The sequence below is a fragment of the Rutilus rutilus genome (genome assembly GCF_951802725.1).
Source record: "Rutilus rutilus genome assembly, chromosome: 9".
Classification (NCBI taxonomy): Eukaryota; Metazoa; Chordata; class Actinopteri; order Cypriniformes; family Leuciscidae; genus Rutilus; species Rutilus rutilus.
The window spans coordinates 16938294-16955967 of record NC_140223.1 but is presented as its reverse complement, the minus strand read 5'-3'; the positions used below and the strand labels follow the sequence as shown (position 1 = coordinate 16955967).

The 17674-nt window shown below is 36.1% G+C and overlaps 2 protein-coding genes across 6 annotated transcripts; one reads left to right on the top strand and one right to left on the bottom strand.

Moving 5' to 3' along the window:
- Positions 1-1063: 1063 nt before the first annotated feature.
- On the bottom strand, positions 1064-6370 carry LOC311296911 (zona pellucida-like domain-containing protein 1). Of its 2 annotated transcripts, none has more exons than XM_084418898.1 (11): positions 5492-6370; positions 5235-5357; positions 3806-4032; positions 3533-3717; positions 3374-3446; positions 3191-3288; positions 2694-2774; positions 2445-2616; positions 2195-2300; positions 1649-1672; positions 1064-1523 (listed from the first exon to the last, which is right to left on the bottom strand). In XM_084418898.1, the coding sequence occupies exons 2-11, from the start codon at positions 5344-5346 to the stop codon at positions 1420-1422; spliced, it is 1182 nt and encodes a 393-aa protein (XP_084275024.1). In that variant the 5' UTR covers positions 5347-5357; positions 5492-6370; the 3' UTR covers positions 1064-1419. The 2 variants fall into 2 exon arrangements, with proteins under 2 accessions (XP_084275024.1, XP_084275025.1); XM_084418899.1 differs by having other exon boundaries at positions 1649-1669; positions 5492-6364.
- Positions 6371-10538: 4168 nt separating this feature from the next.
- On the top strand, positions 10539-17656 carry hspa8b (heat shock protein family A (Hsp70) member 8b). Of its 4 annotated transcripts, none has more exons than XM_084418896.1 (10): positions 10539-10967; positions 11389-11610; positions 12487-12696; positions 13181-13386; positions 13699-13851; positions 14776-15331; positions 15414-15616; positions 15692-15890; positions 16771-17003; positions 17079-17656. In XM_084418896.1, exons 3-10 carry the CDS (start codon positions 12492-12494, stop codon positions 17274-17276), a joined length of 1953 nt encoding a protein of 650 aa, XP_084275022.1. In that variant the 5' UTR covers positions 10539-10967; positions 11389-11610; positions 12487-12491; the 3' UTR covers positions 17277-17656. The 4 variants fall into 4 exon arrangements, with proteins under 4 accessions (XP_084275022.1, XP_084275021.1, XP_084275023.1 ...); XM_084418895.1 differs by having other exon boundaries at positions 10613-10967; positions 11426-11610; positions 12484-12696; XM_084418897.1 differs by having other exon boundaries at positions 10869-10967; positions 11426-11610.
- The last annotated feature ends 18 nt before the right edge of the window (positions 17657-17674 follow it).

Below are 17674 nucleotides of genomic sequence, written 5' to 3'. Positions count from 1 at the left end.
AACAGTTGAGGGTAGCCATTGACTTCCATAGTGAAAAAACAAAACAAAAAAACACAATGGGTCAATGGGGTCCATCAACTGTTTGGTTACCAACATTCTTCGCAATATCTTCTTTTGTGTTCAGCACTCATACAGGTTTGCAACAACATGAGGGAGAGTAAATGATGACATTTTTTTGGGGGGGTGAACTATCATTTTAAGAAAGAAAGGGGTGTGAATGGGGTTGGTTTGGTACAGTGTATTTTTGTTCAAATTCATATTTCGCTGTTTGTTAAAGAAAGATTTTCCCTGTTAGGTTTGAAAGGTACAACGTCATAATACAAATCTAGTCATTAACAAAACTGAAGTAAAAAGGAATGTTTTGTGTCATTGAATGTGCCTGTTCTTTCAGAAGGCCTGTCTTTAGTGAAGTGGAGTTGTTTGTTTGTGTCTAGTGCCTCTTTACAGTTTGGGTTTCAGGATTCAAAGAATTTATATTAGACTAACAATTTAACAATAAATCATAAACTAACAAAAAAAATCAGTCTCTCATTTCTTAAACTACTCATAGGGTACAGGTAGGCCTATAAATTGTTCTTTTTAGATGGACAATTTATCGAAAAACATAGCCTGCCTGTATCGCCAGTGATGGCATATATGTATGTAATAATCTCTGGCTCAGAAATTGTTTTCTTGGCAAATTCATATTCTCACGTCACGTGAACTTGCATTATTTCGTCTAACGTATAGCTAATATAATACGGAAGCCTTAAGTGGCCATGCATTATTGTCTTGCTTTCTCGATTTAATAAGATGGTTTCTCGATATTTCCTTTTATAAATGAGTTCTCCTATTTTTTCTTGGTCTGGAGGTAACTATATATATATATATATATATATATATATATATATATATATATATATATATAGAGGCCATTTATTATTTAGTATTTAAACCTGTATTTAATGTTATGTGACCAAATATTTTAATTGAAATGAAATTGAAATGAAACATTAAGCTGCTAGTGAACGAAATCCTAACATTATATGATGACCTGGATGAGTGAAAATACCAGGGACAAAGACAGTTTCTAACACTTTTATTCAAGTTTAAATGTTAAATTATTACATACATAGTGCATATATAGGCTATTTTCCCCAAGAACAGCATTGCATGCATTATAGACTTTTCAATTTAAAAAGGCATTTTGTAAACTACACACTGAATAAGTTTTTTTTTTTAAATCTTTTTCCTTGTTCTCACTGAAGATCATAAAACATAGGTCAGAATTACTAAACAATATTCTATCTACCAAATTGAAAAATAGAGGTGTTGGTAACTGACATATATTTTCTCACATTTTTGCATCATGTGTGATATCTTCTAAGACTGTTGTGTTTAATCAAGAGGCAAGGAATTCCCAAATCCTGATGTAGATCATCATGCAAGTATTGATGTAGAGAACCATTCAAGAAGAAAGAAGCTCAGCAAGCCAGTGGCTATGCCAACGTGCGTCAGTTGAGGGATGGATGCAGATGAGATCACTAGGTATATTAGGGGGGGAAATCAACATCAAATCACATCATCATAATGAAACATTAAGAAATGTAACTATTTAGATAAGGTATTGTGTGTATTAAAATGAAGTGTTGGTAAAGAGAATTCTTACATCTAGCGGGCATAAGGCCACCTGCTGGAAAAATAACAGACAATTGTTTTATTGTTTAAAATGATCTAGTAACTTTAGATATATGTGACCATGGATCACAAAACCAGTCACAAGTCGCACGGGTATATTTGTGCCAAAAGCCAACAATGCATTGTATGGGTCAAAATTATGCCAAAAATCATTAGGAAATTAAGTCAAGATCATGTTCCATGAAGATATTTTTGTAAATTTCCTACCATAAATATATAAAACGTTTATTTTTGTGAGTGAAAGCTGCACAATCGCGATTCGCGAACATAAATGGACAACTTTAAAGGTGATTTTCTCAATGTTTCGATTTTTTGCACCCTCATTTGAAAACCTTGCACCCAGGTTTTAATTTTTTTTTATCTCGACCAAAAATATAACCATACATCAATGGAAGGCTTATTTATTCAGCTTTCAGGTGATGTATAAATCTCAATTTCAGAAAATTGACCCATGTGACTGATTTTGTGGTTTTGTGTCACATATATAAATGTATAAATATAGGATGATTCTTTGTACCGTTGTCAACTCTGGTTGTGATTGGTCCTGATGTGACAGTGGCTACATCATTAGAGTCGCTCTCTGGAGAGTCTACTGCTCTCACTTCTCTCTTCCTTACGCATCTCTACAAAACACATATAAAAAGGTCTGATAATATCCACACACACAACCATAAACACAGTCGAACCAAACAAAATCTAAATAAAAAAATACAATAAAATAAAATTATTAATAAATGACATGGCATCATAAATGCGTGATTTATTACCGGAAGATAGGCGGCACAAGTGGAGTTCTCACAGAGTCGGGTAACACAATGCAGGTAGAAAGTGGAGATGGTCTGGTTCTTATGCTCCACAAAGCGGAAAGCCTCAAAAGAGAAGCGACCTTCTTGGGATATCCCATTCAAGTCGATTACTGTCTGGGGATCACGAGTACACCTATAAACAACAATAGATGTGGTTCTTACAAGAGAATTGTCTTTTTAACCGCTCTCTTTTTTTAATAAATGACTCACCCAACAAAAAGATCATAGGAGGTGCTGCTGACTGGATATGGGCTTGTTGTGGCATAGCAACGGTCCAGCAACACATTGAACCTTACAATACACAACAAGACAGAGAATTACATTGATCTTTAAAGGTATAATCAGCAGTGTTCATTTTCAGATTCATACATTCAAGAGTTACTGTGCTGTCATTGTAAAGACTAAGACTATTGATATAAATGTTAAGTGGAATAAAAATGTAAAATGTTGAATAACATTGAATAAGTTTAAGTTTTTATTTAACTAAAACTGTAAATAGTTATTAGCTATTATTAAAACTGAAATAAAAAAATTGAGGTAAAAATAAATAAATATATATATAAAAAAAATGACAATCACAAAACAAAATTAACTTTGACCTGAAAATAAAAAATAAAAGCTAATTCAAAATATGGATAAATAGTAGCCTAAATATAATAATGGTATATAAATAATTCTAAAATGACACTGGAGAGTTGCATTCTTACTTGTTTGTGAGATTTGTTGCCTTGACCTTCACATATATGCGAGTTTTTAACATCAACCCAGATCCTGGTATCTGGAGTTTGGTAGTATAGTTGACATTCTAATGTCCGAAAGAAAGGGAGGATGTCAAGAAAGTTGCATTTACTGACTCAAGTGTGAGTGTCATTTAATGAAAAGATCCTTACACTGAAAAGACTCATGCTTAGAGTACTGATGAAGGTGCCGTTGTTGTCCTTTACAGCTAGACTCACTCCTGACCTGTTGGCATGAAGACATGCTTTTGTCATGAAAGTTACAGCACAGAAACCTCAACATAGAAACAGTTTCTTGCAATATATACTCACACGCTGAGCTCGGTGTTGTTGATTAAATACTGGAGCGGATACAGACACGAAAACTGGTACATCAGTTGTTGCCTGTAAGTGATTGCGCTAATGCTGGGATCCCAGGAATTGATTAATCCAGAGATATTAACAGACTGGACACTGGAGAACTCTGAGAATACTCCTGAGCCCACTTGACTTGTAATCTAACCAACAAACATGCCACACACATTTTAGAAATCTGTGCCATTCAAAGTTTAAAAATGGATCGCTTTAAAGTGAAAAAGCTCTTACGTTCATATTGTTGCCACAAAGGGTGAGCGCATCCTGAGAGATTGAGAAGTTAAACATCAAGACGGGAGGATTGACAGACCAGTCTGCTACTCCACGGCAGGCTGGGATGTTAAACTTAGCATTGAGGGCCATTAGAGATTCGTTGTATCCCCCAAAATACATTGGACACAGGAAAACTTTTAAAAACATCTGATCGGTTCCACATGTCACTGATATATCACTGTTCTCTGAAAGATTTAAAAATATATATATATTCTGTTACTTGTCTCGATTCTGTATTCATTTTCTACAAAATCATTTTGTTTTCTAGTAAAAATATCAAAGTATCCTTAAAACAAGTTACATGTATTTGAGAAGTATAATTGTCTAAGATCATTTTAATTTTGTAAGATAAAAAAAAAAATTAAGAAAAGTCTTCTAAAACAAGACATTTTTATCTTTTATTTATAACTTTCTTTTTTTCTACCTTACCAGCTGTTTTTTGTTTTGTTTTTTATGATAATTTTTGAGTTGCTAGTGAAACAAGCTTGGAAACATTAAACATTTTTCATGTTTTTGAAAGAAGTCTCTTATGCTCACCATAGCGGCATTTATTTAATAATAAAATACAGTTAAAACAGTAAGATTGCAAAATATTATTATTATTATATTAAAATAACTGTTTTCTATTTGAATATATTTTAAAATGTCATTTATTCCTGATGGCAAAACTGAAGTTTCTGCATTACTCCAGTCTTCAGTGTCACATGTTCCTTCAGAAATCATTCTAATATGCTGATTTGCAGCTCATTACTTATTATTATTAGCAATGTTGAAAGTTGTGCAGCTTAACATGTTTGTGTAAAATGGTGATACATTTTTTTCTTTGATGATTTACAGCATTTATTAAATTGTTATTATAGCATTTATTAAATAGAAATATTTTGTAACATGACTTCACTGTCACCTTTTATTAATTTAATGCATCCTTGATGAATAAAAGTAGCCTATTAATTTCTCTCACTTTAATCTTACCACAACTGTTTAAATGGTATCATTGTTACCACAAAAATGTTAAGCAGCAAAAACTGTTTTCAACATTGATAATAATGATAATAATAATAATAATAAGAAAGCAGCAAATTCTGGAGAAGACTGGAGAAATTATGCTGAAAATTCAGCTTTACCATCACAGGAATAAATTACCCTTTAAAATTTATTAAAATTGAAAAACAATTATTTTAAATTGGAAGAATATTTCACAAAGTTAAAAACGTATAATGTTTCTAAACTTGGTCTGAAACATCTTTATATCATGCAATTTTGCTTCTCAATTAAACTTTTAGGCATTGTTAACGTATATTTACTGGACAACAAGACAAATCATCATCAAAATCATCATCAATATGATTTCTGCACTGTATACAGAAAGAGTAATATAACCACTGACCTGCCGGTCTGTACGTAGGGCTCGTAAGGCATGCTTGGAGACCCGTAAGCTGACCTTCACACTGTAGAAGAAGGACGCCAGCAAGACACAATAACTGGAGCAGCCTGATCATCCTGAGACAAACTAAAGAAGACAAACCATTAGAAAATACACGAACCGAAGCAGAAAATACTTTTTCATCTATATAAAGTAGGCTATTTTAAATAAAAGTGTTCTCACATCACTGTTAAAACATTTGAGAATAAAAGAGATGTTACCTTTTGGATGCACAAACTCTTAATGAGTAACTTCACCTTCCTTTCTTCCAGATTCTTCCAGATTCAGTATTTATACAGAGGAAAAGGGTGTGAGAGAAAACTTGACAAAGAAGAGAGCAACACGAGACTCTCCAGTGATCTTTTCACTGATAGCTATTCAGATCTGGTAACTAAGTACAAAACAATTTTGTCATCAGTATTGCTGACTGAACAGATAGTTCTAGGGCAACAACTGTCACTGGCACATGGCAATTAAAGTATGTCAGGTCTCTATTCGCATTAAGGTCTTAAGACCTCAATTGATTCAGTCAAGCCACCCAAATCATTCAAAAGCTCAATAACAATACCAATTTAGGGTTATATGCTTATTTTTTAGACATCTACAGCTGTAATGATCTCCTCAAACAGCATGAAGAATGTATCGTTTTACATATTAATTTTCCTGTTAATGTTTGACATATTATAATTTTCATACAACCCCAATTAATAAACCTCATGTAATTAAAAGGAAAGGTGACCTGACACAGTTGTAAACATGCCTCTGTCCCAACTTTTTTGGAGTGTGTATAGACCTTTATTTTACTGTCTATACTATGGTATATAGACCTTGTGCGCCAGAGAAACAAGGGCGCCGCCATCTTTAGAATATTGTCTTTTAACTTCCGTTTTTGCGGTCGCTCTGTATATTTTTATGGTATTGATGTCCAGGAGTAATTAGCTTTTGAGGTGGATTTACTGAATGTAAAGTTAACGAAAGGTATCATGAGGGCTGTAATGTTTAAAGCAGATGACTTAACAAATCTAAGTCGACCGGGAAGATTTTAAAACGAGGCGGTCATTAAACACGCAGAATCGCTGTGAAAATACAGACCGGAAGTCAAAAGACGAGTGCAGCGCTGAAAAGGGGCGGGGCTATATAAGGCAGCCATCAAAATCAATATTTGTTTAATGTACAAAATACAATTAATTTGGCCAGTGAAAACATTGGAATTTTTGTGTACTTTTGTCCGCTAAATAAAGGTTAATGTCACGTGTCAGTGCTTGTTCTTCTTCTTCTTCTTCTTTCTTTTAATGGCGGTTGGCAAACAACTTTTCAGTGTGCATTACCGCCACCTTCTGATATGGAGTGTGGATCACAATAGCCTTCTCTCACTATCCTTTAAATAAATAAATAAATAAATAAATACATACTTATATAAAACCAATAAATAGCTTCATAAATATCTAATAACATTATTAATATTCATACATTATCATTATTATTACATACAACTTTCTAAAACAACTAAACTCATATCCTTCTACTAAGCCCTGTTTTATTCAAAAACACAAATATCGCTCTATACCCTACATGCCCTGAATTCATTTGTAGTATTTCCCTCATTTCAAATCTAATTTTTTCTTTCCTAAACCAGTCTTTCAGCCTCATCCTTTCCTCCTTATACCTATGACAATTCATAATTACATGCTCTACTGTTTCGTTAATATTACAGACCTCACACATCCCAGTCGCATGTTTCCCTATTATTTTAAGCGTACTATTTAATCCAGTATGCCCAAATCTCATTCTCGAAATAATGTCCTCTTCCTTTTTGTTCCTATTATTTTCTCTCATACCTCCTACCCTCTTCTGGATACTGTAGTACATTCTCGCTTTTGTTTCCATATTCCACTCCTCTTGCCACTTCTTTCTCATTTCTGCTTTAATTATGCTTTTAACTTCTGCCTTACTATACCTTATTACCATATCTATCTCTGTTTTTTTGGTAGCATTTTTGGCATATTTATCAGCCAATTCATTTCCTTCTACTCCTATATGGGCTGGAATCCAGATGAATTTTACTACTACTCCTACTCTATTAATTCTATAAACAGCTTGGGCTATTTCCAACAAAATATCCTGTCTTGCTTCTGATTGCATGTTCTTAATACTGGTTAACGCACTGCGTCAGTGCTTGTTTGGACTAAGTTTGTGTTTTGATTGATTCCTATTTTCCTTTGTTCTTTTCCCGCCACTCCTTCGTTTCTATGGTTACTGTCATTTAGTTCAGCTGTATCACCTGTGTTTAGTTAATCATCATCATCTGTATCACCTGTGTTCTGTTAATCAGTGTCATCTGTGTTTGTATATAAGTTCCGTCTGTTCAGTCAGTCTTGGTCTGATCTCCGTTACATTTTAGTGTGTGTTGCTGTTCTGCTGTCTTGTGATTTATTACATTAAACCTTTGTTTGTGGAAATATATCTTTGTCTCCGTCTGCCTTCCTGCAACCACCCATGACAGTTAAAGAGAATTAACAATTCACAGATTCATGATTTTATTAAGTTTTTACAAAATGTCCCAGATTTTCTTGATTTGGGTTGTATTAAAATGATTTGTGTTAATTTCATTTAGGGTTAAATTTACATTTGAAGTTCATTTACTCACCATAACGTCATTTCAAACCTGTACGAACCTGTATGAAACCATTAACGAGGGATTCATTTTTTTTCCCTTCAAAATATCAGAGTAAAATTCAGGGAGAGTAAATGACACCTTTTTTAAATTCATTTCTGGTTGAACTATCCTTTTAACAAATTAAATAAGAGTATTTTGATATAAATAAGTGTATTATATGAGAACTGACCTCACTACTTTTAAATGTGTTTCCCACTCAATTCACAATGGAATTATGCTTTTACAGTGGTAGATAATGTTTGACGGGTGTATTCACTTTGTCGCCAGGTAGGGTGTTAAAAAAAGGTGTTGGTCAAGGTATTTTAGAGATAGAATTTCTCTTTATGAATATTGACACTAATGCTATACTTACATCATAGTTAAACACTTATTTCAACAAAAAGCTGGCCATGCACCGTTCCTTTCTCAGGTCAGCAAACACATACAGGACATTTTCTTGATGAAACCAAGCACCTTTTCAAAGATTCTTACGGGACATAAAAAAGGGAATTCCTCTTGTAAGGCAGAGGCAGAACAATGATTCTTAAAGAGTTTCTCCAAAATAGTTACAAAATGCCCCTTTTGGTATTCAACAATTAGTACATCACACTTTAAAATAAATAAAAATGTATAAAAAAAGGGGGTATTTCATTCATAAAGTAAATGGAACTTATAATTAATTTCCAGAAATTGGGTTTCCATAGTTTTGGTTAACCTGTGACCTGTTAACCTATATTCAGTGTATAGTTTTCAGTGTAGTGTAAAGTGGTGATTTCAAACTTTATTTTGTTGTATATGACATGTCAAGATTGCATGCTTGTCTACCCTTTAGCTTTATCCAGGTCAGGTACAAAAGCTATTGTGAATAAAACTATATAATACCATTCCTCTGTTTTCTGATTGACCTCTCTTTTGTTGAAAATATCACATCCCGGAGGATTTGAAATTATCAACCGCTTTGCTTTGTCTGGTGCACAAGGGTGTGTCGATTTCTGTACCTGTGCTCTCTGTTTAAGCTGAACTCATCACACCCTCTGTACAATGCCTTCGTGCCTTTTTTTAAGACTTTTAGTTTCTACTTTCACATATTGTTTTCAGTGTAAGTGGACTGGTTGTCTTACTAACATAATGTACACTACTGACAATTGTGACGTCATAATTGTCAACAGAGTACTGTACATGATGTTAGTAAGACCCTGTCAGGTCTCTGACTGACAGGGTTTTCCCACAAATATGCCACATGTGGACACTTGTTGATGTGGCATCTTTTACAAATGAAGCTATAGGCTACTGCAGTGCAATATGGAGCAGCTATTGCCAACTCAATAAGAAATGTATAGCCTAATAATAAAATAAAACAATTATTAATAATAAAAGCTATTAAGTATAGCAGTAGTGAATAAATAAATCAAAGTGCAATATGAGGTTAATACAGGTGTTGTGGGACAAGTTGCATGTAATATTATTAATAATTTATGTCTATATTCATTAATTAAGTTTATCCGAAACTTCTTTTTTTTTATTGCAGAGAACGGGAACATACAAAAGAATAAGCATACATCACATAATATCAAGCACAACAATAATAAAGGAGAAAACAGCAAAAAAAGGAAAAAAGAGAAATATAAATAAATAAATACAAAAGAAACAAAAAAAGAGAGAGAGCAACACATAAAAATGTTCACATGAAGAGATCAAAGGCATGAGCAAATCCTAACAGTCCTTCTAGCTTTCTTATTAGTAGATACTGAAATCACATTTAAATAATTTCCCATTTATTTTAAGAAGACAGAGAAGGTTAACAGTTTGAAAATGTGCATTCGTGAATATAAAATTTGCTTTGAATTTTTTTTTATTAATAACAAAACAGATATTTTCATTTGTGGGGTCTGAGTCCAAATACAATTTGAATAGAATTCAAACAAAAAGAGCATGTTATCTCAATGTCAGCTTTAAATATTTGTATAGGCCTACATTTCTTAACAGCTAGAACCTGTATGAGCTTAAAAGGAAATTTCTTTCATATTTGTGAGAAAGAATTTCTGCATTAAAAACCAGATTTTTTTCCAATTAAGGTTAACAAGCAAATTATTCCAAAAGTAAATTACAGGTGGAACAGAAAACTAATTCTTAAGAAATAAACATCTTATTTTAGGTTTTCAGCTTTCGACTCAGAAAAACAGATTTGACCAATAGCACTCTCAGAAAAAAAGGTACAAAAGCTGTGGCGGTACCTTTTCAAAAGCTACATCTTTGTACCTAAAGAGTGCATACAAGTCCCTCAAAGGTACATATTGGTACCAAACGTGTACATATTAGTACTTAAATGGTACATATTAGAACCCTTTTGAAGCGTACTGTCCCAGTGACAGCTTTTGTACCTTTTTTTCTGAGAGTGAGGAGTAGGCCTATCACAAGGTTTAGGAAAGGATGCAGTAGATAGGCTACTGGGGAGTAATTACAGTTTTTAAAAAGCAGACATAAACCAGAGGGAATAGCTCCTACTGTAGCAAATTATTTTGGGGTTATCCGAAAGAAACTATGATGACACAGAAGAACTAGGGCTTCCTTCTTTCTGACATAATTTAAGGGGGCGTGATGTCACGTGTGTGATAGAGCAGTGCTGGAAAACACCAGTAAACAAAAAGGCTGGGTATGTGTCTCAAATGTATGTAGGCTATTCTTCATTTGGAAGGCGGCGTCCTCCGGAGAAAAGTCAGAACAGTAGCTAACCATTATAAATATTAACCGTTATTCCAAGTGAAGCGTAAATTGTTGTAATTTATTAATGACTTTGGAATGGTGGTCAGTTTACTGAAATGAAGCAGCCTCAATGACGCGATGCGGCCGACATGCAACTTCCGGAGGACGAAGCCTTCGAAATGAGACACGTACGGCTCATATACACATTATATATTAGATTACTGCACCGGTCGCGAACTGAAAAAGAGCTCACCTGAGGAGGTAACCCATAGCGTAACAACAGCGCCATCCCCTGCCAGTAACGTTAAGCTCCTGCGTTCTCAAATGTGACAAATCCGGTATGTTAAGAAAAGTGTTTCGTTGTAGCCTAACAGTTAACGTTACTTGTAAGGATATTATCATAAAGGGTTTTATTTTCTTACTCACAGGGTTTTGTTGCGACCGTCGTCTGGTTTTTAGAAATGCGAAACAAAGACGACACTGGAGTAAAATGCCGCTAGAGGGAACTATGTTTTACCCTGTGGGCTGTTTTCGATTAATCACTTGCTATAGAAACAGTGTCTGTCTGTTCTCTTTTTATTTTATTTTATATATATATATATATATAATTAAATTATTATTATTATTATTATTATTTATTATTATTATTTTACTGGATTTCTGATTAGTGCAAAACTACTCTGAATCACCTGGGAATGTTCTGGAGCCATAGATCGATACTTTAATTATTATATTTCTGAACATTCGGTTGTGTTATAGGCTGAATTCTGATATTCTCCATCTCTGAACGCTTCAGCGACCGTGCGATGTGATTGGCTGCTGCGCTCGTTCCATCAGGTTCTGGACTGTTCTCTCAGGAAGTCTTAAAGCGCGTTACCGCACCGCACTGCACACGCATTCAGACAGTTCTGCTGCAGAGAGATCGCGCGCATTTCGAGCTGCGACACAGCAAGTGATTGACAAGAGTCAGCGTTTTATCTGGTGAGGATTATCACGATTATTATTATGCATTAAACGTGAAAGAGTTTGGGATTATAATTATATATAAACTAATTTTACAGTTACTAATGCTTGTCAAGATATACCAAAATGGACCACCAAATTTAATCGCCCATATTATTTTGATAGTTTTGTGCACCCGATTTGCATACTAAACCATCGATAGCGTTTAATGTTCTAGACCTGTAATAATTTATGACATTCGAACGTCCTCACAGTGTTGAGTACGTGCGCGCGTTCTAGATGATTCCAGAAAACACTCCCATTTCTTCCAGTTCCGAATATGCTCATTGCTTACTGAAATCACGAATGTTGCATAATAGTGTAGCGCAAACGAGGAAACTGAACCTTGACGTTCCCTCGGGTGTAGTCAGTTATCCTAAAGGGATAGGTCCCTCAAAATGGAAAATGTAATTTTCTCAAAAGGAGATTAAAGTAAATGGTTCTGAGGCTGTTATTCTGTCTGACAAATTTAGTGTACAATATAAGAAACAAAAAAAAAAATTCAGGTAAAGGTTCGGAACGAAATTAGTCAATGATAATGTGATTTAAACTTTGGAAAGTAAAAATATCATCAGTAATGACAGAATGAATGATCAAGCTGTTGTGAAGTGCTTTCCACAGCTCTGTTTGAGTCTGACGTAGCATCCTTTAACACAGTGACAGCTGATCTGCTCTGTGCTTCATGCAGGCCACAGGATCTTATGTCTTGTGAGCCAGAAAAGCTTATGAGTGAACAGTCACAACGTTAAATATATTTGAGCTATAAATAGGATATAAACAAAACATATATCCCTTATTTGGAAGGCTTGGGTTTAATGAATATTAACCATTGCCATAATGTCTGTCTGCCAGCAGAAACCATGTCAAAGGGACCAGCAGTTGGCATTGACCTAGGGACCACCTACTCCTGTGTGGGGGTCTTTCAGCATGGTAAAGTTGAAATCATTGCCAATGACCAGGGCAACAGGACCACACCAAGCTATGTAGCATTCACAGACACTGAGAGGCTGATTGGAGATGCTGCCAAAAATCAAGTAGCAATGAACCCCACCAATACAGTCTTTGGTAAGTGATTTTATGCAGGCTATACATTTGAGATTTTTTAAATTGACCTGTATTGACTGATTTTGGATACTAAACTGTGCATACTACTTTTTTCTGTAATTTAACAGTTAGATTTAACTTTAAAAACACAAAAAAATAATAATAACACTGTTAAATGCAATCTTAACCAAATCTCAAAATGAGTATCAATTTGTCATATTGTGCATTATAACGGTGTGATGCCTAAATTTAGCATTTGATTTTAGTTTCTATTTTAATTTAATTAATTTAGGCAAAATTGTATCCATTTTTGCCATTCATCTTTTTTTGGATGACATATTTATCGGCTTATTTATCAGAAAATAACCATCAGCTTATTGGTATCGGCAATAATTATAATAGCTGTGCATCCCTGTGTTGATATTACTGTTTTTTCATGTTTTAAAAGTTGTTATATAAGGATACAGTGTAGTTGCTGAGATTGTTGCCATATTTGTTTCTCTAGATGCAAAAAGGCTTATTGGACGGAGGTTTGATGACACTGTTGTACAGTCAGACATGAAGCATTGGCCATTCACTGTTATAAATGACAACACACGCCCCAAAGTTCAAGTTGAATACAAAGGGGAGACCAAGGCCTTTTACCCAGAGGAGATTTCTTCCATGGTGCTTACAAAGATGAAAGAAATTGCAGAGGCATACCTTGGAAAAGTAGGTTTCTGTTAAATACCTTGCCCTCATACTCAGCATACTGAAAACAAAAAGACCATAATTCTATACAAACACCTGTATTTGCAGTAATGGTGTTGAGAATGTTGCTGTAGTAGGTCTAAAGAGGTTGACACATTCAACCTGTCAAATTGACACATGGCAATATATTAGAGAATGAAGGCCTGTTTGAACAACACATCTTAGACATTTGTGGAGAAAAGTGCCTTTTGATTTAGTGGATGACTTCAGTAAAAATAATCAAAACTTTGCACAAAGTTGCATTTCACGAAAGGCATGAATCTGTTTTTGCAGACCATCACGAATGCTGTCGTTACGGTACCTGCTTACTTCAATGACTCTCAGCGCCAGGCCACAAAGGATGCTGGGACTATCTCTGGTCTCAATGTTCTACGAATTATCAATGAACCGACTGCTGCTGCCATTGCCTATGGCCTGGACAAGAAAGTAAGATTGTTGCTTTTACAATATAGCAATATTAAAGTGCGCATATTATGCTTATTTACAATTTTTGGGAATCTTCAAGGATACATTTATATGATTTAAAGTAAAGAAAACAAAAAAAACACTTCTTTTTTTTTACATACTGTACATTGCTGCATCACTTCTTGTCATTATCTATTTTAGTTCCTGTCTCTTTAAAGCCCTCCTTCTGAAACACACAGTCTACACTGATTGGTCAGCTGACCCAGTCTGCTGTGATTGCGCAACTGCTGGTCAGAAATGTAAACGCCCCTTACCATATTTGGGATTCAACTCCCAAGGCTTCATGAGCAGCTGTAAATAATATTAGATTATTATTTAATATAAATTGGTATTGCTGTACCATTTTGAGCCCGAGTTCGATAATGACAGCCAGGGCCGGCGCCACTTGGGGAGTGAAGGTCTCACCCGGACTAACCTGCCCCCTTATTTAAGATGAATGTGAAAATAGATTTTAATGATGAAATAGAATTGACAATTTTTTTTTAAAATCACAATTGCCAAGTTGATAGGCTTTCTAGCATTAATATTAGGCTACTATAGCAAAAATGTAATTAAGGACATTCTGTTTCTCAAAATCACGTTTTGATTGGCACATTTGACACACAAATCTTCCCACGCCACAAATAATGCAGCTCTGCTGGCGCCGGCTCTGATGTGAGCATCTCCTCGACATAGTGAATCACTTTCCCTACTGACGAGGTGTTTGATGCAAGTGGGAGAGATAAACTCCCATTTGTCTTGGACTTTGTTCTTTGTAACTGTACAAATCATTTACAAGCACAATTAGCTATTTCACACTAAAGGAAAGGTCAGATCAAAATAGCATATTAGGTGCCTTAAAGGCAGTCATTTTTTAATAAAACTGATTTATTTTTCCTACACCAGGTTGGTTCTGAGAGAAATGTCTTGATCTTCGATCTTGGTGGTGGCACTTTTGATGTGTCCATTCTTACCATTGAGGATGGCATCTTTGAGGTCAAGTCTACAGCCGGAGACACTCACCTTGGGGGAGAAGACTTCGACAATCGCATGGTCAACCATTTCATCTCTGAGTTCAAGCGCAAGTACAAAAAAGACATCAGCGACAACAAAAGGGCTGTACGTCGGCTGCGCACAGCATGCGAGAGGGCGAAGCGCACTTTGTCCTCCAGCACTCAGGCCAGTATTGAGATCGACTCTCTTTATGAGGGAATCGACTTCTACACTTCCATCACCAGGGCTCGTTTTGAAGAGCTCAATGCCGATCTCTTCCGTGGCACGTTGGATCCGGTAGAGAAATCCCTTCGTGATGCTAAAATGGACAAGTCACAGGTTCATGAGATTGTCCTTGTCGGAGGGTCCACCCGTATCCCAAAGATCCAAAAGCTCCTGCAGGATTTCTTCAATGGGAAGGAACTGAACAAGAGCATCAATCCGGATGAGGCTGTCGCATATGGAGCAGGTAATCAAAATGGACTTCATTCTGAAAGTCCTATTCCTTCGTGAATGTCTTTTGAATTATAAACATATTTCCTCTTTTACAGCTGTCCAGGCAGCCATTTTGTCTGGAGACAAGTCTGAGAATGTCCAAGACCTGTTGCTCCTGGACGTTACCCCTCTGTCCTTGGGAATTGAGACTGCTGGTGGCGTTATGACCATCCTGATCAAACGTAACACTACCATCCCAACCAAACAAACACAGACGTTCACCACCTACTCTGACAATCAGCCCGGTGTCCTCATTCAGGTGAGCAACACCTGATGTCCATTGATTTTGTCCATAGTTTCTTGCAAAGTTTCATGTTTAATTGAATTCTTCTAGGTGTACGAGGGTGAGAGAGCCATGACTAAGGACAATAACTTGCTTGGAAAGTTCGAGCTGACAGGCATCCCTCCTGCTCCTCGTGGCGTCCCCCAGATTGAAGTAACCTTTGACATTGATGCCAATGGCATCATGAATGTCTCCGCTGTAGACAAGAGCACCGGCAAGGAGAACAAGATCACCATCACAAATGACAAAGGTAGCATAACTCTTGACTTCCTGAGTGTCTCGTAATGTGCAGTCACATTAGTGGAATTGCAGCAAAAACATAAGGTCTATTGTAGGACTGCTCCCTCATATTCGACTAATCGATAGTCGACTAGAAGAGGCTTAGTTGACCAAAAATGTTATTAGTCGGTTAGTCGCAGAAAAAACAAAAAACTTTGTGCCTGTGTCATGCAGTCTGTTAGGGACAGGTCATTAGGAAATCCAAACGTCACCCTCAAATATGGCTTATCATTTGAAACGTAAGTAGCAACTTTACATGGCCGCTCACTCTAATGTTAACCTAAAATGTGCGCTATTATGCGCATATCCCAGTGTTCAAGCAGGGTGTGGAAGCTTAAGTATAACACGCTTACTGCACGACATGGAGGCTCCGACGCCTTGCATTTTTTCTGATAATAACGGAAACAACTTAAACAAGTCATTTTTGGTCATACAGATAAGAGAAACTGTATTGCATTCAAAACTGTAAAGGGTCTACTTATATTTGCGTAAACTCACAATAACAAGAAATTTGCTATGTGTTATATAGGCAATCAAAGGCTCATTATGGCTTATTAATATACATGTGTGATTAGTCGACTAATCTCTTAAATGAACGACTACTAGTTGAGGGCAGCCCTAAGCTATCTTCAGTTGTGTAGAGATGTATGAAGCACTGCTCACACAGAATTCACTCACATCTACCAGCTTTCTGTTGGTTAAGGCTTGAAATTTAGCAAAATCTGCACTCTTTTATTGGAATGACTGGATTTCTCCCGTGAAATTACATTGAGCAACGGTACATGTGACCGTACCTTTACTACTATTTATTATTTGAAACCTAATCAGTGGTCCTAATCGAACTCTTCTAGGACGTCTAAGCAAGGAGGACATTGAGCGCATGGTGCAGGAAGCTGAGAAGTACAAGTCTGAGGATGATGTTCAAAGAGAAAAGGTTTCTGCTAAGAATGGCCTCGAGTCCTACGCCTTCAACATGAAATCCACCGTTGAAGATGAGAAACTCAAAGGCAAGATTAGTGAAGAGGACAAGCAGAAGATCCTCGACAAGTGCAATGAGGTCATAAGCTGGCTGGACAAAAACCAGGTATGGTCCTCAACTTTTGTCTCTGAGGTCTTTATGCATCCGTAGTACTTACTTTATCTTGTCATTTCTGTATAGACCGCTGAGAAGGAGGAGTTTGAGCATCAGCAGAAGGAGCTAGAGAAGGTGTGCAACCCTATCATCACAAAGCTGTACCAGAGCGCTGGTGGGATGCCTGGTGGGATGCCAGAGGGCATGCCTGGAGCCTTCCCAGGAGCTGGAGGTGCCCCTGGTGGAGGTGGATCCTCTGGACCGACCATTGAGGAAGTTGATTAAATCATTCTGAGAAATGATTTCAATGTGTGGAGCACCTTACTTTGTTGTTTCAGAGCACTTTAATAAGCCATTTTATTTTCTTCTGCATGTTTCTGTGATGTAAACATCTCAAAGCTTTAATTTGGTCCTGTGTGTTGATGTGTAATTCGTGAGCATTTATTACCAGTTTTCTTTGTAGCTGTTGATGTAAAACATCTCAGCTTTAATTTGGACCAGCTGTGAGTTTTTGTGTAACTCATGCGCATTAAGAACCAGTTTTATTTGTAGCTGTTTTGAGCAGCATGTTTTTGTTCATGTGTTAAAAATGCTGCTGCAAATGTATCACATCCTGTTGTGTCTAACACTTCTGACAATAAAGGATTTGCTGTTCACAAAGTCAATGCGGTGTGTTCTCAGTT

Coding starts and splice junctions, on each gene's coding strand:
- LOC311296911 (XM_084418898.1), bottom strand. CDS start 5,346: ATGATCAGGCTGCTCCAGTTATTGTGTCTTGCTGGCGTCCTTCTTCTA. Junction 2,775..3,190: donor GCAACAAATCTCACAAACAA/GTAAGAATGCAA, acceptor GTGTATTGTAAG/GTTCAATGTGTTGCTGGACC. Junction 1,673..2,194: donor CACAACCAGAGTTGACAACG/GTACAAAGAATC, acceptor TTATTTTTCCAG/CAGGTGGCCTTATGCCCGCT.
- hspa8b (XM_084418896.1), top strand. CDS start 12,492: ATGTCAAAGGGACCAGCAGTTGGCATTGACCTAGGGACCACCTACTCC. Junction 15,332..15,413: donor GGCTGTCGCATATGGAGCAG/GTAATCAAAATG, acceptor CCTCTTTTACAG/CTGTCCAGGCAGCCATTTTG. Junction 15,891..16,770: donor CACCATCACAAATGACAAAG/GTAGCATAACTC, acceptor GAACTCTTCTAG/GACGTCTAAGCAAGGAGGAC.